The sequence below is a fragment of the Danio aesculapii genome, chromosome 11 (genome assembly GCF_903798145.1).
Source record: "Danio aesculapii chromosome 11, fDanAes4.1, whole genome shotgun sequence".
In the NCBI taxonomy this organism is placed as follows: domain Eukaryota; kingdom Metazoa; phylum Chordata; class Actinopteri; order Cypriniformes; family Danionidae; genus Danio; species Danio aesculapii.
This window is the reverse complement of record NC_079445.1, coordinates 30771716-30797291: the sequence shown is the minus strand read 5'-3', so window position 1 is coordinate 30797291 and position 25576 is coordinate 30771716. Positions and strand designations below refer to the sequence as shown.

The 25576-nt window shown below is 32.8% G+C and overlaps 1 protein-coding gene across 1 annotated transcript; it reads right to left on the bottom strand.

The window, feature by feature from the left end:
• Positions 1-2: 2 nt before the first annotated feature.
• ppef1 (protein phosphatase, EF-hand calcium binding domain 1) lies at positions 3-25167 on the bottom strand. Its single transcript, XM_056468463.1, has 17 exons — positions 25044-25167; positions 22182-22309; positions 21992-22052; positions 16102-16271; positions 14158-14272; positions 13140-13186; positions 12801-12967; positions 11026-11062; positions 10129-10278; positions 8921-9262; positions 7054-7239; positions 6033-6175; positions 5087-5193; positions 4176-4339; positions 2563-2647; positions 2142-2479; positions 3-92 (listed from the first exon to the last, which is right to left on the bottom strand). Exons 1-16 carry the CDS (start codon positions 25096-25098, stop codon positions 2280-2282), a joined length of 2157 nt encoding a protein of 718 aa, XP_056324438.1. The 5' UTR covers positions 25099-25167; the 3' UTR covers positions 3-92; positions 2142-2279.
• Between the last annotated feature and the right edge of the window lie 409 nt (positions 25168-25576).

The window sequence follows — 25576 nt, the reverse complement described above, 5'->3', positions numbered from 1 at the left end:
CAAAAAAAAAAAAAAGAGGCTGCTGAAGTCCAGAGAAAATGTAAGACTGAAGCTGAAGATCACTCTGCAGACTGAACTCTAGAGAGAGGAGTCTTGAACAGATGAGAAGAAAAAAAGAGAGAGGAAAGGGGAGGAGACATGAGACAGAGTAATAGGCGTTTAAAGTGTCCTGGACACTCCTCTTCAAAACAGGATGAAAACATAGAAACAGTGTGCTTTTTTCTTGTTAAGAGGAGCAACATCAGGTCAGTTAACTTCACATGAACACACACACACACACGACAAATGAAACTTTTGTCTCTGTGGCTATGGAAAAGTGTTTTGTGTTGATATACTATTACATTATTCTTTAAAATGTTTTATTTGTTTTATTGAGTTTAAAATCTTTTTGGTTTAAAATCAGTGCTAAACAAAAAGGAATCGTTATTAATTGCAGCCAAAATAAAAGTTTGTTTTGACATAATAAATGTGTGCACTGTGTATATTTATTATATAATACACACATGCATGTATTGGAGAAAATGCTTATTTATATTTAGATCTAAAATATATATGGGTAGCGCTCACAGCAAGAAGGTCATTGGTTCGAGCCTCAACTGGGTCAGTTGGTATTTCTGTGTGGAGTTTGCATGTTCTCCCCGTGTTCGCGTGGGTTTCCTCCGGGTGCTCCGGTTTCCCCCACAAGTCCAAAAGACATGTGGAATAGGTGAATCGAGTCTGCTAAAACTGACCATAGTGTATGTGTGTGAATGAGTATGTGTGGATGTTTCCCAGTGATGGTTGCAGCTGGAAGGGCCTCCGCTGCATAAAACATATGCTGGATAAATTGGTGGTTTATTCTAATGTGGCGACCCCAGATTAATAAAGGGACTAAGTTGAAAAGAAAATGAATGAATGAATGATGAATGAAATATATATGTATGATACAAATTTTTATATCTATTATTGTTATATATAATATTTATTCATTCATTTTCTTTTCGGCTTAGTCCCTTTATTAATCAGGGGTCGCAACAGTGGAATGAACTGCCAACTTTTTAATACTTGGTTGCAAATACTTTGCAGTCAATTACAGCCTGAAGTCTGGAACGCATCTCCAGACGCTGGGTTTCATCCCTGGTGGTGCTCTGCCAGGCCTCTACAGCAACCGTCTTCAGCCAAAAATGTTAGAATTGTGTCGATGTCCAAATATTTATGGGCCTAACTGTATATTATGTCAAAACAAACATTTATTTTGGACGTAATTAATCCCAGCACTATTTAAAATTATTTATTTTTTAGTTTTTGTTTTTTAATATTTCTATTTAACTTTAATATCTTCTACACCGCTTATTTAATGCTTATTTAAATATTAAAGCAATAATAATTATATAAAATACATATTGATCATTTTTTATTTAACAATAACAATTATTTCTCCTTTTTCCTTCTTTTAATGATAGCAATAATGTAAACAAAATAATGTGATATTTACACTTCTATTGAACTAATTTATACACAAAGTGTGTAGGGATGTTAAATACAATTAAATTTAGAGATTACATTTACAGTATTTATTAGATATTTTTACTTGTTGAGTTAAAGCGGACCACCCTTTGGAATTTCCTAAGTAGGGATATTGCATGATAATTGACAAAAATGGTTTTTAGTTGAATAATCAGTAAAGTGTCAGTAAGTGTCAAATAATAAAAAAATAAAAATGAAATGAAAAATGTGGCGCTACTAGCAATTTAAATCAAAGAATTTTTGAGAGACCAAATATGAAAAACAAAGTAGGCAATGTTTTTGTGTGTGTGTGTACGGTTTCAATCTCCCCTCAATTTTCAAGCATTAACATTTGAAATTTTGTCTTATAAAGCTTAAATTGATGTTTCAGGTTTGATAATAATAATAGATACTACGTTGTAAACCATGCACAAGAACAAAGCAGTTAATATCAGACAAAATCTACAACAGAAATGACTCATGAGTATGACTCAAAGTGAAGTCACAATTATAGGCTTACGTACTGCCAAACAATTAAACCGCACTTGTGAATAACAGTGCAACACAATAACTGTGACTGCATTCAATATATTTGAACATTTTCTTTAGCGCTTCTTCAGTTAATTATATCACAAAAAAAGACTGAAACCACTTACCTTTATGAAAGAAATGGAAACCTGTAAAATCGTGTATAAATGATGTATTTGGAGTCTGTAAGTTGTCAAAAAAAAAAAAAACTAAAAAGTTGAAGTGCCAAAAAAGATTTGTAAATCTGTGTTGTCTGTGATCCAGAATTAACCCTGCTGTTGCTCTTTAACATCCAGTTTATGCACTACTCTGAAGGCCTCCAGGAACTCATTAAAATCTATGCTGCCGTCTTTGTTGAAGTCTATGCTTCGAGCCATGTCGTCTATAGTCTGGTCATTCACAGCCACCCCTAAATGAGAGCTGAAGAGCTTCCAGGTCTGACGAAACTCCTCGATGGAGATCTGACCTACACGTGGTAGGCAGATGGACGGTTATAAACAACAAATAACAATTATTAGCATTATAAACTCACTGAACAGTAATGCTAACCTGAGTGATCCTTATCGATGATGTTGAATATGATCTCCAGGTCAGTTCTATATCTATAAAGAGTTTCAGCCAAGTTTGGAGTCACCTAAAAACAAACCAAAAAATCATATCAATTAAGTCTGTATAAAAATGAGGTTGCACTGGCCTCAAATACAGTAAAAGTATATATAAAACTTACATTGTATATTATATTACAATATAAGGTCATATATAGGTCTGTATAGGTCTGTCAAACAATTTGGACTATTCAATATTATCACAAGTCATAAAGCAATTAATTTTTTTCTATATTTCTATAGTGATATAATAATGTATGTAATATTAATGAAATGTATATAATAATGCCAATCAACTAAGATTTCTCTAAATAGTTTATGTACAGTTTTCTGTATGTTTATGCTTGTGTGCAGAGAGACTGACAGGTGTCTTTCTGTAACAAACATAAAACGCAAAAAGAGAGCTTAGTTGAACTCATTTTAACTCAAATGGGCGAATATGCAGTAGTCAACATTCAAAGTGAATCAAAAATGATTTTCTAAATTGTCCTAGGACAAGAATGGGTGTTGTTCAATACATTTAAGACCACTTTGATGAAAGGTGATGATCTATTTTAAATGTTGACTGCTGTATATGTTTATGTGATGAAACCAATATTCATGTAAACAGTCAGTCATATCTAAAGTGAAAGCAGACATTATCCATGTATAATAACTTAAAGCAACACCAGCCTAATAACATACACTTTGTGCTGTTAATATTAATCAAAGTAGAAAATAATATGTTGAACAAATTTCATATATTTATTAATTTTTATATTTATAAATCTTTTTGGAATCTATGTACATACTAGCGTGTGTATTTGTCTATAACAGGGTATATACAGGAATCAGAGATTCAAATTCAGTATCTTTTAAGGCCTCATCACCACTTAAGGTTTCAACCAGTAACATTAGCGACATTTTATACAGTATATTTACTAAATACTGACTGCAAGAAATGAATCCTAAACTAAAACTGTATTTATATACTGAATAAAAATGTTAATCCAGCAGGTGGCCCCTTTTCAACAGCAGGCATAACAGTGTTTCTCTGGATACTGCACTAAACAAAGCAGTGTGATGTCAAATCTGGCAGGATTTGTTTGATTTCATAAACTACACAGCATGCCAATATTCAAAGATATTTAAGCAAACTTTAGCATACTGATACCAAATTTAATACCTTGTAAAATAGCATTTAAGACTTTTTAATACTTTTTAAGGGCCTTAAATTTCTCTAAATTGATTTATTTACTTTTTAAGACCTTGAAAAAAATCCATGCTTTATTTTATATGACTATTTATTCAGTTCATCTGAAATAGAGAGGTGGCTTCTGTTTTAATTCACCTAAATCAAAGTGTTGTTCACACTCATACTTTTTACAAATATCAGTAGCATTTGTATTAAATCTATATTCACTCAACTGATTTGAGAATTGAATGAAGAATCAAATCGAGAACTGAAACGAATTGAATAAAGAGCTTGTGAATTTGAAATCAAATCAGGACATCTGAATCAATACCCAGCCCTAGTCAGATAAGAGCAATAGTATGAATATAAATGAAGATGCTGACTGGAGGGATGGGCTCTCCTGGACTGATGTCCTCAAAACAGGATTCGTACTCCACATTGCCATCTGTGCCAAGACGGGCCAGGCGTGGGCGCAGGGTTCTCCATGGCAGATCCAAACGCAGAACAGACTCCACCACCTGTGCCCACTCACTAGTGGAGATACGGCCTGAGAGAAACAGACAGAAAAACATTTTATATTGGTGTAACATCTTAGTAGAGCGTACTGGGGCTTGTCTGCTTTTTCAGTAGTGCTCATTACAGAAGTACTTTTCAACAACAACATCATGTCTTTGTAAACTTCATGTTCAACTAACTACTATGTAGGTGCATAATATAATATAATATAATATAATATAATATAATATAATATAATATAATATAATATAATATAATATAATATAATATAATATAATATAATATAATATATAAAAAAATTGGTAGTTCTAAAGATTTTTTGTATTATTTTTAAATATAATTTTAAAGGAATGCATTTGCAAAATGTAACAACAAAAGTGTATAATATAACATTTATAAGATTTATAATAGTAATTATAAATACACACTTATAATTAGGCTTCGGTTTCAAATAAATGCTGTTTATTGGCCATTCTTCTATGTCTATCATGGTTTACAACACTTTTTATCACTGTTTCAGCTTGGTCAACAGTGGAGTTTACTACATTTTATAATACAAAAAAAAAAATTTTTACTGTAAAATTATTCCACAATAATACATTTTTACTCTGTTTGAACAAACAAATCCTGGTTTAGTAACATTTGTGACTTTAGAGGAATCTTATCAACCACAACCTTATAAATGAAATACAATATAATATAATATAATATAATAAAATATAATATAATATAATATAATATGACACAATATAATATGATACAATATAATATAATATACCTGTGTTGTCGATGTCATACTGTTGAAAGGCAGCCATGAGTTCAGAGCGATGAGCATAAAGTTTCTCTTTCAGAGCCCTGAGTGCCGAACCTTCAGCTACACGAACCCTAAAACAAACACTTTCATTACTCATCACACATACAGTGCATAAAGCTTAGTTCATTGATTCCTTTTAATGCATTCATTCATTCCTTCAAGCATTAAATCACTATACTGATTTTCACTACAGCAAAAGTTAGCAACAATGAGTAAATTACATTTTAGAGTACTGTCTGTTTCACCAATGGTAACATAGGTCCTAACAAATTTGGGGCAAAACATTTGTCCATCTCAGAGATATACTGAATTTCTGAATTTTGAACAAATCATTTAAGAAAATTACTCTGTTTCTAAAATGTGGTGGAGTTGGAAATTTGTTTACTGATGAATAAGAGGTCATAAATATTGATGTAAAATACTGAGAAGCTTATTTTTTCCTTACTTTTTTCTGTTTAGTTTGTTTTTTGTTGTTGTTTTTACTTCTGTATTACATGAATGTAAAGTTAAAATGAAATAAATAATAAAAAAAGAAAATTACTCCGTGATCTATTGCTAAAAATACCTTTATTTTCTCACATACTTGGTTTTCAAGTGAATTACCCAATCTGAACGAATGATTTGAATGAATGATTCAATGATTTACTTATTAACACAGGGTATTATCTTCAAAACAATACTGGCATAAAATTATCATTATCGGGAAAGTTTTTAAAAAAAAATATATGTGTGTATGTATAATAATAATAATAATAAATATATATATATATATATATATATATATATATATATATATATATATATATATATATATATATATATATATAAAATATATTTATATAATTTATTTAGTCATTTTTTTATATTGTATACCCTTAATAATATTTGTGATTGAAAATGTGCGAAGTACCTCTGATGGAGGGTGAGTTTTCTGGTGCTTCGACTGACTTGATACTGGAAGAAGCGAGGGACAAGTTCAGGCCCCAGTTTGACATAAGCCCCGCGGTTACTGCCCTCTTCATAGTAGTTTGATGCAGAGAAAATTGTGATAACCTTGGATAAAAGAAGAAAATTCCTGAAAATATGCTTACTGAACTTTTGTGGCCAAACCTGTTTGATATATCTTCTATATTTCTTCCTCCCTGATTTCTTCTTTTATATTTCTAATGCGTCTATATTGGAATAGTAAAAAATTATGAAAACTGGTAGCATTGTCTTTCATAGTACATATTTTTTCTTTCTATGCAAGTTAATGGCTACAGGTTTCCAACATTCTTTAAAATAGCTTTTTTTAATTTCATTAATATAATAAATAATAGTAGCTTCTTTCATTTAATTTTTAAACACTTAGAAAATAAATAAATGAATGAAAAAATATTATAATTTTCAGATAAAAATATAAAATACAAAAATAAGGACAATACAAATAAGTCAATGGAAAAATATATTCAACAATAAAGGTAAAAAAATATCAATAAATAAAACAAATAAATGCGATTAATTAAAATTGTCAAAAATAAATAAAGAATAAGTAAATGTATAAATTCAACACATAAATAAACAAATAAATAAAACAGAAAGATAAATATAGATTAAATAAATTAGACTTAATAAATAAATTAAATAAAAAAATAATAAAAAACATTGAATATAAATACAAATATCAATTTTAAAAAGTCTAAAAAAAGTTTTTAAAAAGTTACAAAAAAGTAAATAATTCAATAAAAAAATAATTTTTATTAATTAACAATAAATAAATAAAACAAACTTAAAATAAAAACAATTAAAATATTTTTTTTTTATACTGAAGTGAACTATTGCTTTAACTGTGACAATTCTCTTAAAAGCTTACCTGTACTGTACTAAATAAAAATTTAAATGTAATGTCAAAGAATGGATCAGGTTTGGGGGATGAAGGTTTGTGTGTTCACCTGTCCATTATGACAGAGCTCGTAGCCCTCCTGTTTGCACTCGTGTGATCTGATGAGCAGACAGAGGCCGTGTTTCTGCAGCAGCGTCTGGGTCACGTCAGGCCCAAAGTAACAACCTCCACCACGAAAAGAGTTGGGACTGCAGCCATTCTGGTGTTTAGGGTCACTCCACAGGATATCCACAACCTGCATCAAACACATTTTCAAATAATAACACATATTTGGATATAACACACACAATCTGGAGTATAGGACTTTACCCAAACGTTTTTAACATTTATTATTACAGTTCAGAATTATTAAAGCCCCTGAATTATTAGCCCCTATTTATTTTTTGCCCAATTTCTGTTTAACGGAGAGAAGATTTTTAACACATTTCTAATCATAATAGTTTTAATAACTCATTTCTAATAACTGATTTATTTTATCTTTACCATGATGACAGTAAATAATATTTTACTAGATATTTTTCAAGACACTTCTATACAACTTAAAGTGACATTTAAAGGCTTAACTGGGTTAATTAGGTTAACTAGGCAGGATAGGGTATTAATGGTTTGTTCTGTAGACTATTGAAAAAAAGAAAAAAAAAAAAAACAGCGACCTTCTTGCTGTGTGGCGACAGCACTACCTACTGCGCCACCACGTCGCCCTATATTACATTATATTATATTATATTATATTATATTATATTATATTATATTATATTATGAAAATTGAATCAATTAAGAAATAAATGAATAAATAAATCATTGCAGTTTTATAAATAAATCGTAAATTGTGAGGGGAAAAAACTCTGGTATGCAATGCAAAATACTTTAAAATAAAATACTTTTTTTATGCCTCTGAAAATATCCGATTCATATTTCTTAGTGACTAAGTGTTCTTGCAGATATGTTATTATATGTTACATGCTATTATAATTTCCAAATAAAAATATAATTATTTGAATTGTCAAATATAGAAAAGTAAATAAGTAAATAATTACATTTAATTAATAATTGAAACAAAACCATTTAATTCATTAAAAATATAATCATAAATAGATTATGAGTAAATAAATAAAGTTCTAAACTTGCTAAACTAAATTAATTTAAAATGAAAAACAAAACTGCATAACTAGAACAATTTTAATTTGGAGTACAGAAATACTACAGGACATAACCAGAACCCAAAGGCTTTTTAACATTTATTATCATTTATAAATCATACTATTAATTAAAATCATATTATTAAATCATAAAATACATTAACCACAATACAATCATTTAGTTTGAAAGCTATTAAATAGACAAATAATTTATAAACAATAAAAATAAAAGCAGCTATTAAAAAAATAAATAAATAAATAACAATAATAATAATAATAATAATAATAACAACAACAACAAATAAATAAATAATAAAACAAACTAAACATAAATAGTCAATGCCGATAATATTCATACCCTTAGCAAATTCTGACAGATACTTTTTGTTCAAAAGTAAATAAATGCTGAGAAAAATATTTATTTTGTTCACATTAATGCCTCGTGTACATTATTTCAATATATTTTGGAAGAAGCTGTGTCATTTCCGTAAAAAAAAAAAAAAATGTACTTTTAGTCAGAAAGTGCCAAGGGTATGAATAATTTTGAGCTTGATGTATATAGCAATTCAATACATTTAGAAATAAATGAATGAATCAAAAATTAACAAAAATAAAATGTATGTGAAAAAAATGCACTTCTGAAATTCATACTTCTTCGATAGTTATACTGTATACTTGGCAATTATACCAAATAGAGTCCAAAACAGAAAAACTGCTCCACATCCAGGATTGGTCACAAACTCAAATCGCACATTCACTGAAAACGTAACAACTGACCTGCTGCCACTCCAGCTCTTCTCTGGGCGGCTCTGGAGGCTCAAGGGACACGAATGAGTCCAGAAAGGGCACCTGGAGCATATCTGTGGGGCTTGGTGGAGGGCGTCGTGGAGTGTTTCTGGCTGAAACCCGCGGCGAACACATGGAGGAAGAAGAGGATGAGGAGGAGGATGAAGAGGAGGAGCGGCTGCCCTGCTTGCTAAGGTTCTTCCTCCTGCTGCGGGACGAGTGTCGGCTGGAGGATCTGCTGTTTCTGCCCCTGTTTCTGCTGCTGCTGCGACTGCACGAGCGCACCGTCAGATGATCAGTGCTGCGCTTCGGCAAACGGAGAGCTGACTTCACCTGACAAAAACATGTGTATGTGTGACACAGAGTAGGGTTTTTACATTATCCTGCGCATTAGAGAGTAGTTCGCTAACTAATTTAAATAAATAAACAAATAACAAATTTAGACTTTTAGATATTAGTTTATGTAATATGAAAACCAATATCAAACAAATCAAATTCAATTAGACTTGTATTATAGAGTTAAATGGAATTTTTAATAAAAGGTAAAACTATTTGGCTGACAGCAGTATTTAGAAAATAAATAAATAAATACACTTATAATTTTCAAATAAAAATATAAAACCAAATGCAAATAAATAATTCAAAAAAAATTTATCTAAAGAAGATAAAAAGGAAATAATTAAATGTAATTTGTAATTAATTAAAACAAATGCATTTACTTAAAAAAATATGCAAATAGATTATAAATAAATAAAACGCATAAATCCAATACATTAAAATAAATTAAATAAAAAGATGAATAAAAGTTTACAGTACTTTCTGCCTTTCAAAAATCCTTAGAAAGTCCATATGTCAATAAATATTAAATAAATAATAAATTATTATATTTCTGAATAGAATATATAAAACATAAAAAAAAATCTAAATACAAATAAATGGATAAATACAATAAATCTGAAAAAGAATTTTAAAATATACAGTATAATATTTAAAATAAATCAATCATTTAATATACGAATAATTAAAAAATAACACATTTAAATACATAAAAAATTCAAATAAACAAAAAATAAACACACTCTACACTTTACGCTTTTCCCCAAAATAAATAAATCTACAAATCAATATAAAAACGTTTAAAGTAACTTTTAAAGTAAAAACAAAGACTATAAATCCACCAGAAGATTAAAAAGACCTACTTTATGCCTTTCAACAGTGCTCAGAAAGTCCAGATCAGTTTTGTCCGATATGCCACCATGAACAATAAGAACTTTGTTGTCGATGACAGTTGCAACAGGAAGAAGACTGAACACATCCTGAAGGAGCTGCAGGATTTCCCTGCCATGTGTCTATTGACAGAACAGGAAAATTTTGTAAAAATTGCCCTAGATGTCCAGTAGGAGGCAGCAATGTCTAAGACAGAAAATCTTTATTAATTAAACACTGTTAAACAATATACTTATTTTATAGTTTAAATTTTTTTAGGACAAAAAGTATATTAAAAACGAACTGTAATATGTATTACATTAAACTTCAGGAAGGTTAATCAATATATATTAGTGAGTTTTAATGAAACAAAACTTGGCTTTACATTTACAAATGAACATTTGTCCAAAGAAACCGAAGCATTTTTCTACAGGTTTCATCACATTAAATTTCAGACTTTCACAGGGTAAAATGCTAAGAATTTTTAGTTATGGCCAGTTATTTTTTTACCAGCCCCAATAAAATTAAGATTTGGTTATTTATTAGGTCACATATTTTGAATAATGTGTCAAAACAAGCAAAATGTAGTTGTTTACATATATTTTCTATTAGCATGACTTTTCATTTTAAAAACGACAAGTTTTAAAAGCTATAATAAACAAACTTTTTGTACAACATGAATTTATTCATAAATACAGGGAGAACTTTTAAACAAATGTGATGATAAGGACAGAATGAAGATAATTCCACTATATTGCTAAATAGATAATACATTTTATTTTCATATTTCAGTGAATTTAAGACTTTTTACTGACCTTAAATTTTTTTCATTTAGGACATTTTAAGACTTTAAGACCCCGCAGACACCCTGGTTATTACTAAATTATTACCTTATACTTCTGCATGACTTCTCTGGTGAATCCATATCTGCAAATACATACATTCACTAAGAAATACAAAGTAGATTTTTTTTTACAAAGTTGGCAAAAAAAGGTATTTTGCATTGTATACCAGATTTTGTTTTCCCCACAATTAGCAATTTCTTTATAAAACTGCAATGATGTAGTGAGCACAGAAGAGGAGCTTTATAGTTGAGGTGAGACATTTCAAGCAAAAATTTTTTTTTCATGAATCTGTCCATTTCAGACAATGTTTTAAATTCTAAATGTAAAGAAAACCTCCAAAATGCATGTTAAGTGTTAAGTAAATGTTCAGTATAAGTATATTTATCCATTTGTGTCCATAGACTTCAATTACAATACATATTTTTTTTTTAAATTACCAAAAGGGATGAGAATTTTTTTTTTTAACTGAGACAAACTTAAACCCTGTTTCACACCGCAAGGGTAAGCAGCGCGTGAGGAGAGCGTGAGCAGGGCGTGTTTTTTCGGCATCCATGTTAACAGATTAGAACTTTCATACCGCACACAGAAGCAGCACGTCAGCGCGAGGCGTGAGCGTCCCTGAAGCAGCAGTGCCGTGATGATTTCAGCGCTGGATCTATTTTGCCACGCTGCTCACGTTCAATTAAAGTGACAGTGCATTAATAATGACCAAAACACAATGAATGACGGTAAAAAGTAGCAATTTTACCCAATAAATGCATCAATAATATCCAATGACTTCTATATAGTTAATGAAACTAACTTAAACAATTAAAATGCATTTTGTTGCCTACCTGCATTTCGTTGCCAACCTGCATTTCGTTGCCTTGTACATGTACATGTGTGATGACAATAAATTGAATCTAATCTAATCTAAAATCTGCAACAAATATTTATTTAGGCCCGAATTACAAAACCAAATGTAAAACAACTTTAGTATTAGTTTTGCTTAGTAAGTTGTACACTAGTTTGATCCTGTATAAATATCATTATATCTATATTGTATAAATATTATTATAACTACAGGCCTACAACATCCTGTCAATCAAAAACCAAATGACATGATATCACAGGCGATTGTCTTCTGTGTGCACCAGACATGAATGACACTCCTCATTGAGCTTGAGAAGCAGTCCTGTAGGATCTATGTAATTTGTCAAAAAAAAACTTGCAGGTTAAGGAAACAGCATAGGAGGAAGTTGCCGCGGGCCTTGGTGCAAATAAAAAGTAAAAAAAAAAATTGTAATTATATGTCGATAGGTAACTAGATAGAATAGACAGAGAGAAATTGATTTGTGCAGCAGCTGCTGTTGAGCTGCGCACTGCAGACACAGTCGGTGTGAAAGGCATACGCCTGTGCACTGCTTCTGCTCTTCATACGCATTGCTCACGCACTGCTTGCGCTTGCGGCGTGAAACAGGCGTAAGACTTCACAGTTTTATTTATATCTATATTTTTAAGGTGATGTTTTCGTACATCATCTGTCTGACCATATACTGTACTTTATTATCCTTTATTCAACAAAATATTATGGAAAAAACCTTTTTGTAGTATTTTCTGAATTGTGGATTGAGAAGAAACTCTCAATCCCTTAAGTAAAAACCATTTGTAAAAATAAATAAATAAATAGAAGCTGACTTCATTCAATATTCAGATTTTTGTGCTAGAAATGTATGCAAGACTACTTGTTTGTAATTCGTAATGTAACAAATCAAACCGGGAAGTATGGTGAGGACTATTAGTTTTACCCTATTTATTGTTAACATGATTTATCCTGTTACCTGAGGTTCATGATGTGGTCCTCGTGGTTTCCCCTGTTCAGATGCATGTGGTCAGGGTAGAGCAAAACGAAGGCAAAGAGAATGATGATAATCTCTGTAGATTTCTTTCCTCGATCCACAAAGTCGCCATTGAATATGTAGGGGTTTTCCGCAGAGGGCAGACCGTTCTGAGTAATAAGGCAATACATATTGAATTCAATAATTCACCAGTGATGCCCAAGTGACTTTAATGAACTCGTTCTATAGCTTTTGCTTAGGTACATTACCCTGGTGCCAATATCCAGAAATGTAATTACAAGAAATGATATTCTACATCTAAAACAATCAATCTGCATTTACCTTGTAAAATATAAGCAGCAAGTCATCCAGCCTTCCATGCAGATCGCCTGAGTGAAACAGTCAGCATGCAAAAAAAGATCATTCCAAGGAATAAAAATCAAATGTTTGGTATCAGTGATGAAAGCATGCAAAATATAAACAGTATAAATGGTAAACATGATCTCTTTCAGAGTATTCCAAGATGGGAATTCAGTTATTCATGCATGCTTTTCTGCACTAATTGAATCAGGAGTGCTGTGAGGAGCCCATTGAGGTACAGTGAAGTGCTTTATCAAGTGCAAAATAAGTAAGCACTCATTCATTCATGCTGCTATCAGTATTTTCCCTGCAACATATCACAAATATTGCCCATATCTCAAATGCACTGTTGCAGATAAAGCACAAACTAATGAAAGGAAAGGAAAGGAAAGGAAAGGAAAGGAAAGGAAAGGAAAGGAAAGGAAAGGAAAGGAAAGGAAAGGGAAAAGGAAAAGGAAAAGCAAAAGCAAAAGCAAAAGCAAAAAAAAGTCATTACCAAGTATTTGGGCAAGTATGGTATACGTTGGATTTGTGCTGCATTTAAGTCATTCAAATGCAAACATACACCGTGAACACACAGTTGGAGCAGATGGTATATATACAATGCCTATATAAAATCATGACACCCCTTTGAAATAATGATTTTATTTGTCATTCAGCCTGAAATCAAATCACATTGCTAAATAACTTTTCCAGCTTTGACATTTTTTGTAGCCTTCTTCTAACCTGTGTCTTTCTACAACTTTTCCCTGAAGAGAAAGCAGGGTGTTATGTAAATAAAGATACAAGTATAGATTTTCACAGGGTATGATGATTTTCTATAGGCACTGTATATACAACAAACGTACAAATGATATGCAATATACGTCCAAATTCCTTCATGGCGCCATCTCTATTTTTCTGAAAATCTGAAATGTTGCATACTTCCTTATAAAACTGCAGTTTTACAGAATAATTTATAGTAGTATAAACAGTGTTATACAAAAAAATCGTGTCTTACCACAGATCGTTATCTCTTTGGCATAGGACGTTGACAGATAAATGACGTTTGGCATCTGTTTCAAGAACTTCTTGGTTTCATACAGTAACTGCAGGACATATTTCCCATGAAGAGTCTGAAAATCAGACGCAGTCATATCTTTAAATGTTATAGCCTACATTATTAACTTAAGTTCCTAAAATAAAGGATTCAAGGCAAGAGGTCCCATTTTGGTGTCTCTGTCAAATAAAATTTACAGATGTGAAAATAAATTAATTCCATGGTCATAAAGTGTAACAGATATACACTCACCGGCCACTTTATTAGGTACTGACTTATCAGGTGTCTGACTGCTTGTCAATGCAAGTTTCTAATCAGCAAATCACATGGCAGCAACTCTAAGCATTTAGGCATGTAGACATGGTCAAGACAATTTGCTGCAGTTCAAACAGAGCTTCAGAATGGGGTAGAAAGGTGATTTAAGTGACTTTGAACGTGGCATGGTTGTTGGTGCTAGATGGGCTGGTCTGAGTATTTCAGAAACTGCTTATCTACTGGGATTTTCACACACAACCATCTCTAGGGTTTACAGGGAATTGTCTGAAAAAGAGAAAATATCCAGTCAGTGGCAGTTCTGTGGGCGCAAATGTCTTGTTGAAGCCAGAGGTCAGAGGAGAATGGCCAGACTTATTCCAGCTGATAGAAAGGCAACAGTAACTCAAATAACCACTCGTTACAACCGAGGTATGCAGAAGAGCATCTCTGAACGCACAATACGTAGAACCTTGAGGCAGATGGGCTACAGCAGCAGAAGACCACACCTGGTGCCACTCCTGTCAGCTAAGAATAGGAAACTGAGGCTACAATTTACACAGGCTCACCAAAAATGGACAATAAAAGATTGGAAAACAAGGCCTGGTCGGATGAGTCTCGATTTCTGCTGTGACATTTGGATGGTAGGGTCAGAATTTGGAGTAAACAACATAAAAGCATGGATCCATCCTGCCTTATTTCAACAGTTCAGGCTGGTGGAGGTGGTGTAATGGTGAGGGGGATATTTTCTTGGCACACTTTGGGCTCATTAGTACCAATTGAGCATGGTGTCATAGCCACAGCCAACCTGAGTATTGTTGCTGACCATGTCCATCCTCTTATGACCACAGTGTACCCATCTTCTGATGGCTATTTCCAGCAGGATAATGTGCCATGTCATAAAGCGCGAATCATCTCAGACTGGTTTCTTGAACATGAAAATGAGTTCACTGTACTCAAATGGTCTCCACAGTCACCAGATCTCAATCCAATAGAGCACCATTGGGATGTGGTGGAATGGGAGATTCCATCATGGATGAGCAGCCAACAAATCTGCAGCAACTGCATGATGGTATCATGTCAATATGGACTAAAATCTCTGATAAATATTTCCAGTACCTTGTTAAATCTATGCCACAATGGATTAAGGCAGTTCTGAAGGCAATAGAGGGTCCAACCTGGTACTAGTAAGGAGTACCTAATAAAGTGGTCGATGAGTGTATATTTATGTTAAAATGAAACCTGTAGATATTAACATATAATAAAAAAAATACTTACAATCATACCAATTAAATTTTGCATAATGAAAAGCATCTTGCTAGCAAATGGTGGGTGAAACCTAGTGGTTTGAAGGATGGTGTCAAAGTATTAATACTTAAAATGACAATTAAATTGTTTTAGCATATTAGAATGATTTCAAAAGATAGAATTTGATACTAAAGATTAAAAAATCTGCTTTAGCATTCCATGAATATGTCTTATTTTAAAGTATATAACCTTTTAAATATGCAACAACAATTACAAAATAATAAAAATGCATTCTGAGAAAATAAGCCATAAATTAAGCATAATTTGAAACTAGGTACAATTTTAAATAAATAATGTATATAATGATTTGGTTAGACGATGAGTGAAAGTTTTATAGTGTTGTACCTGCTCCTCTTTAAAGGCACTGAGCAGGGCATTGGTATCAGTCACGCTCAGTGGGAAGGAGAGACGAGGGCCGCTGTACGACTCCGGCACCATAATCTGCTCGTACTTCAGCTGCCTGACCTCCTCTGTCAGAGGATCAACCACAGAGTCCAGCAGGTGAGAGATCAAGTCTGGGGCAAAGAAAACAAGATGGCTGTGGTGACTATGAGGGTAGACTGAAAGCAGAATCACACAGGCCTATACTATAACAAGTGTGACATGCAACTCAATGATCCTGGTATGAGAGAGCAAAGAAATGAAAAATTGGATTGCGGAAGGAGGGATGAACAATAAATCTCTGACAGTCAAATAAACTATTTAAAATAAATTTAAAAAGGCAAAATGTTTAGTTTTTTTGTATGACTTCATTCATTCATTCATTCATTCATTCATTCATTCATTTTCCTTTGGCTTAAGTCTTAATTTATCAGGGATCACCACAGTAGAATGAACCGTCAACTATTGCATACGTTTTACGCAGCTGATGCCCTTCCAGTACTGGGAAACACCCATAGACTCTCACAGTCACACATACACTCAAACACAACGGCCAATTTTGTTTACCCAATTAAATTATAGAGCATGTCTTCGGCCTGTGGGGGAAAACGGAGCACCCGGAGGCAACCAACGCGAACACCGGAAGAACATGCAAACTCCACACAGAAATGCCATGTGGCCCAGCCGGGACTTGAACTAACGACCTTCTTGCTGTGAGGCAACAATCTTGGTTGCAAGTAAAACTGTAAATTTACATGCACACTATAAATAAATATTCATAACTCTGCTGTATTTTTAAATTACATTTGTAATTGTTAATTTACAGTGTGCTTGTAAATTCAGTTTTACTGGCAACCAAAATTCCCATTCAGTTACTGTCAATTTTTTACATTGGAGAATAAAGTGGATAATATTTTGCTCTGTAATTCCCAAAATGGAACCAAAATTACTAAAATTGGCCAGTACATTTTTTTTTGTGTTTAAAGTCATAAAAAGATATAACATTATTTCCCCAATCAGTATGAGATCAGAGTTAGTTGGCCCAATTTCATAATGTAATGTGTTAATAGTTTTGTAATATATTTGCACACATTTGAAACACCGTTTTTTGCAATTGGTGTTGCCTAAAAAAAGTGATACATTACAATGTTGAGCCTATCTTAAGAAAAAACAACATACAGCGGGAAAAAAGTATTGAACATGTTTTTTCCTGGAAATAATATTTCTAAAGAAGCGGTTGACATGGAATTAAACAAGATTTTGGTAAAACCCAAACAATGCAAACATAAAAATAAAGCAAAACCAAAAAAAAAAAATCTGTAAAGTGAGTTGTGTGTAATTACAATGGAATGACACGGAGAAAGTACTGAACTACTGAAACGTATTTAATACTTTATATAAAAGGATTTTTTGGTGATGGCAGCTTAAAGACACCTCTCATATGGAGAATGAAGTCACGTGCATTGCTCAGGTGTGAGTTTTTCACAGACTTCAACATAGTGTAAAAATCTTGATGGTTCTGTGGGTCTTGTCTATCAGATCAGATCAGATCTTTAATTTGTATTTTATATTGAAGTCAGGTCAAGTCAGGTGATTGGCTGGGCCATTCCACAGCTTGTTTTTCTTTCTCTGAAAGAATTTGAGTTTCCTTGGCTGTGTTTTCGATCATTGTCTTGCTGAAAAGTCCACCCTAGTTTCTTCTTCATCATCCTGGTAATGTAGATGTTGGACTGAAGCAGCTCATATTAAATTACAATGATGAAGGTTAGAGGGTTGCTAAATAACTACTGAGAGTTTTCAGCTGCTGTCTGGGCTTTCACTGCTTTTCTATACCTCCCGTTTTTCATGTGTTCAATACTTTTTCGGTGCGTCATTTTATTTTATCATGCATAACTTAATTTGTAAACTAATTATAATTTATTTTCTTTGCATATTTTTCTTTGGTCGTTACCACATCCTGGGAAAATTTCAAGTCAACGGCACCTTTAGAAACATGTTTTCTGAGAAAAATAGTGACATGTTCAATACTTGTTTTCCCCACTGTAACACCTAATTTCACATTACTTTCATTTTAAAAGTAACACATTCAATTACTTTTTTTAAGTGACTTAAGATTTAAATATATTACTTTTTCCAAAGAGAAGATCATTTTGATAAGTCTGGAGACTAAAAATAGAACTGGAACACAGGACTCAGGAAAATCGAGACGACTGGTCAACCTACAGTAAATGTGAGAGAACTCTCCATTATAATCTCTCAGCCTGATAAAATAATGTAAATGTGAATCATGAAACACTCGGAACATCAAAGGTTTGTGCTATTGTCTATCAGAGCTGGACACGTGGCAATGCAGGCGAACAGGCAATATCGGTTTCAGTTAATAAAGGAATGCTTAATTCTCAACCTGGGGTCTTTTATGAAAGGCCTTTTTTTAATGTCCATCAAAAATACCCAACACACGTCGCTATAACACAATGTGCAATGCTTCAATTTGCATAGCGTCTGGCTCTGCACAGGGATTTGAGAGTGCTGACCCATTGTGTCATTCTTGAAAATGTAAATTTGCTGTGTTTCCCATAAATTTATGCAGAGAGAGCTGAATTTCAGGAACAGATGTTTGTATTGAGGTGAGCGCAAATGCAACATTTTTTTTTCTTTGTCTTGATTTAGCCAACATCTACAGGACATCATTTCCTGCATCCTTAGTGGTCCATAAAAGAAGCAATGTTAGCTCTACTATGAAATAAAACTTGATTAAATGAGAAATATTGAGGTAAAGATATCCCATTTTGTTGTCAACATAAAAATAAATGAAATTTAATTTAATTTTGTTTATGAGGGAAGGGTTGGGAATAATATTTGTTTCTATTTTTCTGTAAAACTATCCTGCTATTTATGTAAAAGTTTATTAAACAGATTAAAAAAAAATACAAAATTGATTTAATTGTATATAATAATTAAAGCATCATACTTATATATTGTACTTACAATAAAATGTCAAAATATGAGTGAAATAATGTTCCACCATCATTCAGTTTCACAGATCAGGGTTTCTGCAGGTTTTATCAAGTCAAATTTAAGACCATCATGAATGAAATTTTAGACTTATACAGAGCTTAGCACTAGGGATTTATTTCTAATGGCCAGGTTGCTGTATTTTTATTTATTTTTTTGGCTTGCCACAACAAAAGAAAAAAATCTAATTTAGTTATTTCTATTAGTCACATATTGTAATGATTCAAAACAAGAAAATAGTTGTATATACTTTTTTCAACAATGTTTTTTTTCTAATGAAAAAAGTTGATAATTGTTAAAAATATAATTCTCATTATATATTTCTTGGATTACACAAATGATCAAAAATATATATTGTCGGCTTTTTTTCTGAATGGATTTAGAATAACTCCTATTCAACATAATGCTTTTCTGTTATAAAACCTTGCCAATTGCTATATGTATAAACCTTGCTATATCTATATCATATCTATATATATATATATATATATATATATATATATATATATATATATATATATATATATATATATATATATATATATATATATATATATATATATATATATATATTTTTTTTTTTTTTTTTCCCCATTTGAAAAAAAAAAAAATAATAATAATAATAATAATAATAATAATAATAATAATAATAATAACAATAATATACGTAGGTCAAAATTTGAGTGAAAAAAATATGCAGATGTACTACCATTCAAAATTATTTACTGCATATTATTTCCATTTCAAATAATTAATTTGTCTCAATTCACTATAGCTGTGACTGCAGACATTCAATGTTTAAGTTTACAACTTTACAGCACTATAACAATAATATACCTCATAATTGTCAACATTTAAAAGACACTAGAGCCACAGAAACAAGAAGCTGAATCTAAAAACAATCCAATCCAAACCTAAGACACGTGATTACCTGACAAGACCAGTCATGTGCATTTGAGGCCCACACAACGGGAACTGATTAAACACGGCTTTCCCCAAGTGAAATCACAGGCTGATGAAATGAACCTCAATGTGAAGAATAGAAAGCAGTGAAAGCATCATCCATTGGGTGAAACAGTTGAATATATGCGTTTGGTTCTTCAACAGTGTAAGAACGTTCTATGTACATATGTTTCTTTCTGGTGCGTCTCATTTGAGCTTCTGCTCTTCTACTTGACTAAAGATGGGTCTAATTGTCTTCTGCGTTTTGGACATCTGCCTTTGGAGGCTGGGTGCTGCATTTCTGGCTCTCTCTCCATTACCACCACTCAAAATGGGATCTCCCAAGGTTGCTAAGCAACTGGGTCTCCCTATAGTGTTTTTTGGGATCACTGAAAGGATAGGTGCAACACTCCAGAGGGAGACCAAATGATGAGAAAAAAACAAAAAAAAAAAAAACACATGTACTGGAGATTTCCAAAAGTGTGCTGAGGGACTGCTAGATTCAGAGGATAATAAAAGAAAAATCAATGAGTAAAATTATATATTTTTTAAAGTACAAATCCCAAACTGCCTGACAGTATGCTTCAAAACATTTCAGACAAATGGGAGCATTTTTAAAATAGTTATATTTAGCTATGTAAATATTACTACTTAAGCTTAAAAAAATAGGTCTGTGCAAAATTAATTTAAAAAAGTTTAAGTTTAATGAAACTACAAACTGTTTTTCCTCATTCATTACAATGCGTTCTTTAAAAAATTAAGCAAGAGAAAACCACTATCCCACAAGTCCAAAGACATGCGCAATAGGTGAATTGGGTAAGCTAAAATGTCCATAGTGTATGTGTGTGAATGAGTATGTATGGATGTTTCCCAGTGTTGGGTTGCAGCTGGAAGGGCATCCGCTGCATAAAACATATGCTGGATAAGTTGGCGGTTCTTTCCGCTGTGGCAACCCCAGATTAATAAAGCGACTAAGCTGAAAAGAAAATGAATGAATGAATAAAATCCACTATCTATTTTACCAAGATTTACAAAGACACATTAAATAAAATATCATTCATTCATTTTCTTTTTGGCTTAGTCCCTTTATTAGTCAAGGTCGCCACAGCAGAATAAACCACCAACTTATGCAGCATATGTTTTACACAGCGGGTGTCCTTCCAGCTGCAACCCATCACTGGGAAACACCCATACACTCCCATTCACACGCGCTACACTACACGGACAATTTAGCTTATTCAATTCACCTATAACGCATGTCTTTGGACTTGTGTGGGAAACTGGAGAACCCGGAGGAAACCCACGCCAACACAGGGCGAACATGCAAACTCCAAACAGAAATGCCAACGTCGTGGCTCGAACCAGCAACCTTCTTGCTGTGAGGCAATCATGCTACCCACTGCGCCACCGTGACGTCCTTTAAAATATCATTCAGTGTAAAAATAGTTTATATACCAAAAGAAATGTCATGCATATTTACAAAAAAAAAATAAAAATCATTTAACACCACAATAAACGACTGTACTTAAGGATCACAAACAACAAATGTATTGTAATTTTTGATCTATAAACTTTCCCACTGTCCATCAAACCACTAGAATCTAATTATATCTATGAATAATAGATTTTAGACATTTAAAATATAATAAAATGATCAGTATGATGAATAATATGATGTATTGTTAGAATAAGTACATTGTTGCTGTTTTTATTTTTTACACAAACATGTTATGCTGAATGGCAATGGAAAATGAAAACTATTTAATTTCCATAAAATTTAATTGAAATGAAGGCACTTCCATTTAATACACTTTCTAAGAATGAAACAACATTTCTGTAAATTTCATTAACCACCAAAATGTCTTTGATCCATTGAGAAAACAAAACATTTTATTACCTGGTCCATTCCCATTCATCTGAGTGAAGTTGTCCAACATGAAAGTGAAGAAACTTGAGAGCTAGAAAAGGGAAACATTTAAACTAGTGTTAAAAATGAACCATACAGAAAAAAAACAGCAATTAAAAAACACAACAGAGTACCTTCCAAAAACAACAGAATGACATAAAGTGTTTTTCTTTTACTGTACCTGTAGCTGGTCCTGTTCTCCTGCATACTCAATGGACTGAAAGATGTTCCACGTGTAGCGTCTTCGCATCTCCAGGTGAGCAACATAGCGTCTGTACCAACGCTGGATCAGTATGGCAGCTTTTATGGCTAAATATGTTAAGAATACACAAAGAACGAAAGGAGTAGCTGTAAATGATACTCGTAGACCACATGTTTAAGACAAAAAGTATTTGGAAAGAGAGGTACAGGTAATGTTTTTTTTTTTTTTTTTATAAATACTTGCTGACTGGTGCCTTCGAATAGGGGAAAATGACTACAGCATGACTACAGTACATACAAATATACACATTTCCCAATGAAAAAAGCAGCAATATGTTTAAATATGCAGTAAGCATAAAGCACAATTAGGGAAGAGGACATACATCCTGTGAGATTCAGAAATATATGCAAACATTTTAACACCATAAGGCCATGGCTGGCGTCTGATTAAAAAAGCTGTACATTTATTTATACATTTTTATGTCCAAGATGATTATACACTAAAACAACTTTTTCTTTTGCATTTTTTAAAGGTTTTCTGTACAGATGTCAATGTTGTAAAAACAATCCTTGTTTATAATGAGGAGTTTTTTTTTATGTGTACATGTACCCTCAATTGAGCTCTTTTTAAAATGCACGTTCCATATAGAAATCTGATATATCCCAATATAAGCAAATTACATACAAGTTCATATTTGGATGTCACATATATACATATATATATAAAATGTCATATATGGGACACATACACTCACCGGCCACTTTATTAGGTACACCTGTCCAACTGCTTATTAACGCGAATTTCTTATTAGCCAATCACATGGCAGCAACTCAATGCCAGACGGGCTGGTCTGAGTATTTCAGAAACTGCTGATCTACTGGGATTTTTTACGCACAACCAACTCTAGGATGGTCCGGAAAAGAGAAAATATCCAGTGAGTGGCAGTTCTGTGCAAATGTCTTGTTGATGCCAGAGGTCAGAGGAGAATGGCAAGACTGTTTCTAGTTGATAACAAGGCGACATTAACTCAAATAACAACTCGTTACAACTGAGGTATGCAGAGCAGCATCTCTAATGCATAACACGTCCAACCTTGAGGCGGATGGGCTACAGCAGCAAAAGAAGAAGACCACACCAGGTGCTACTCCTGTCAGCTAAGAACAGGAAACTGAGGCTACAATTCGCACAGACTCACCAAAATTGAACAATAGAATATTGGAAAACGTTGCCTGGTCTGATGAGTCTCAATTTCTGCTGTGACTTTCGGATGGTAGGGTCAGAATTTGGAGTCAACAACATGAAAGCATGGATCTAACTTGCATTGTATTAACAGTTCAGGCTGGTGGTGGTGGTGTAATGTTGTGGGGAATATTTTCTTGGCACACTTTGGGCCCATTAGTACCAATTGAGCATGGTGTCAACGCCACAGCCTTCCTGAGTATTGTTGCTGACCATGTCCATCCCTTTATGACCACAGTGTACCCATCTTCTGATGGCTACTTCCAGCAGGATAACGCGCCATGTCATAAAGTGTGAATCATCTCAGACTGGTTTCTTGAACATGACAATGAGTTCACTGTACTCAAATGGCCTCCACAGTCACCAAATCTCAATCAAATGGAGCCCCCTTGGCTTGTGGTGGAACGGAAGATTCGCATCATGGATAAGCAGCTGACAAATCTGCAGCAACTGCATGATGCTATCATGTCAATATGGACCAAAATCTCTGATAAATATTTCCAGTACCTTGTTGAATCTATGCCACTAAGGATTAAGGCAGTTCTGAAGCAAAAGGGGGTCCAATCCGGTTCTAGTATGTTGTACCTAATAAAGTGGCCAGTGATTGTATCCAAAAATATCTAATTAATTATATAGATTTTTTCAAACATTGGAATTACAATTATGTACCTTTATGCTCAAATGTATTAGATACAACTTTATAGACGTGTTTATACATTATATATGTATATATAAAAATTTTAATAAATATAAATTTCATTTTAAGACATAAGCAACCTTTTCAAAATATATTTCCTGATTCTCATTGTCTCATAAGGCCCGTGTTACCATGCTAACGTCATGCTTTAACGCACATACAGTATGACTCATGGTACAGACACTTGCATCTTTTCTAGAGCACTTGAGCGCAAAAACGGTGCCAAATATAACCATGTCTCAGGGGGTCTATATCACAGGTGCTAATTAAAGAAGTGCAAGGAGCAGTTAAGGAGAAAGAACACAACACAAACATTAGAGACAAGGCTTTTCTCGAGAGTATACAAACCCATAGACAAAATCTGAGCTGCATTTGAGAATGATGGGGTAACTGCTTGTACATTGAACTAATTCATAATGATATTCATAATTAAGAATAAATAATTCAAATGCATAGAGAAAGAAAAAAACCTCTCATAGAATTGATAAAACTCATGCAGGTTGGTGCTTTGAGTTAAAATATATGGCAAACAATTGAGTTTGCATTTTTAAAAAGTACATTTCTACATTGGTGAAATTGTGCTACTTCTCTATAGCCACAAATGGGACACAGACAGCGATGACAGATGCTGAAGAAAGTGCCTTACTCAGAGCTGGGTTGGACTGCTTGATGGAGCCATCTGTGTGAGAGGTGATTAAATTAAATTGAATAATTTGAGTAAAACCTTGTGGGTGGGGTGAAAACAGAAAAAAAAGGACAGAACTGGAGATAAAATGCAATGCCATATTTTTCAACAAATTAATAATGCAAACTTGTTGAATCCAGGGTTGTTGCAAATGCGGGAGGGACAAGAGGTTAAGCTACTGTGTGCTACAAAGCAATAGGCATATTATTTTTTATTTTACCTGTTTCTGAGGGTCGTGTTTGGTTCTCAATGGCAATGGAAGTGCCGCATCCCATGATGGTACTGTTTGCTTCTGGTCATGAATCTCCCAAATTTGGGGGATTGTCTTTATCATTTGGTGTCCAGAAATGCTTATGCAAAGAAACAACACAGGAGAACAGCTTAAGCATTATCACTACCAAATATCCAGATGTATAATAGTTTAAAATATGAAACTGAAAAATACATTTTACTTTAACACAAATCTGAATACTGAAAATGCATTATTGTGGCTATTGTTACCACTATAAATAAACAGAACTTATATATATATATAAATATATATATTCTGTGAGGTTTATTCTTAAAAACTCATAAACGATAACAGAGATATTTGTCAGAAAATGGCTATAGAAAAAAGCAATACAGTTTGGAATTAATTCAGCATCACAATAATGTGTCCCTGGGGAATAAAGCAACAAAAGATACTTACTGCAAATCATGCTGGACTTTAATCTGTGCCTCTAAAGAGCCTTTCAAAAGGTCCTTTTAACA

Bases quoted from the DNA above. Each gene is read 5' to 3' on its own strand.
- ppef1 (XM_056468463.1), bottom strand. From the start codon at position 25,098: ATGGGATGCGGCACTTCCATTGCCATTGAGAACCAAACACGACCCTCA. The intron at 6,176-7,053 runs GTGAACACACAA...CTTTTATCCAAG, and splicing joins AGCTCTGTCATAATGGACAG to GTTATCACAATTTTCTCTGC. The intron at 2,480-2,562 runs GTTAGCATTACT...TACCACGTGTAG, and splicing joins CATCGATAAGGATCACTCAG to GTCAGATCTCCATCGAGGAG.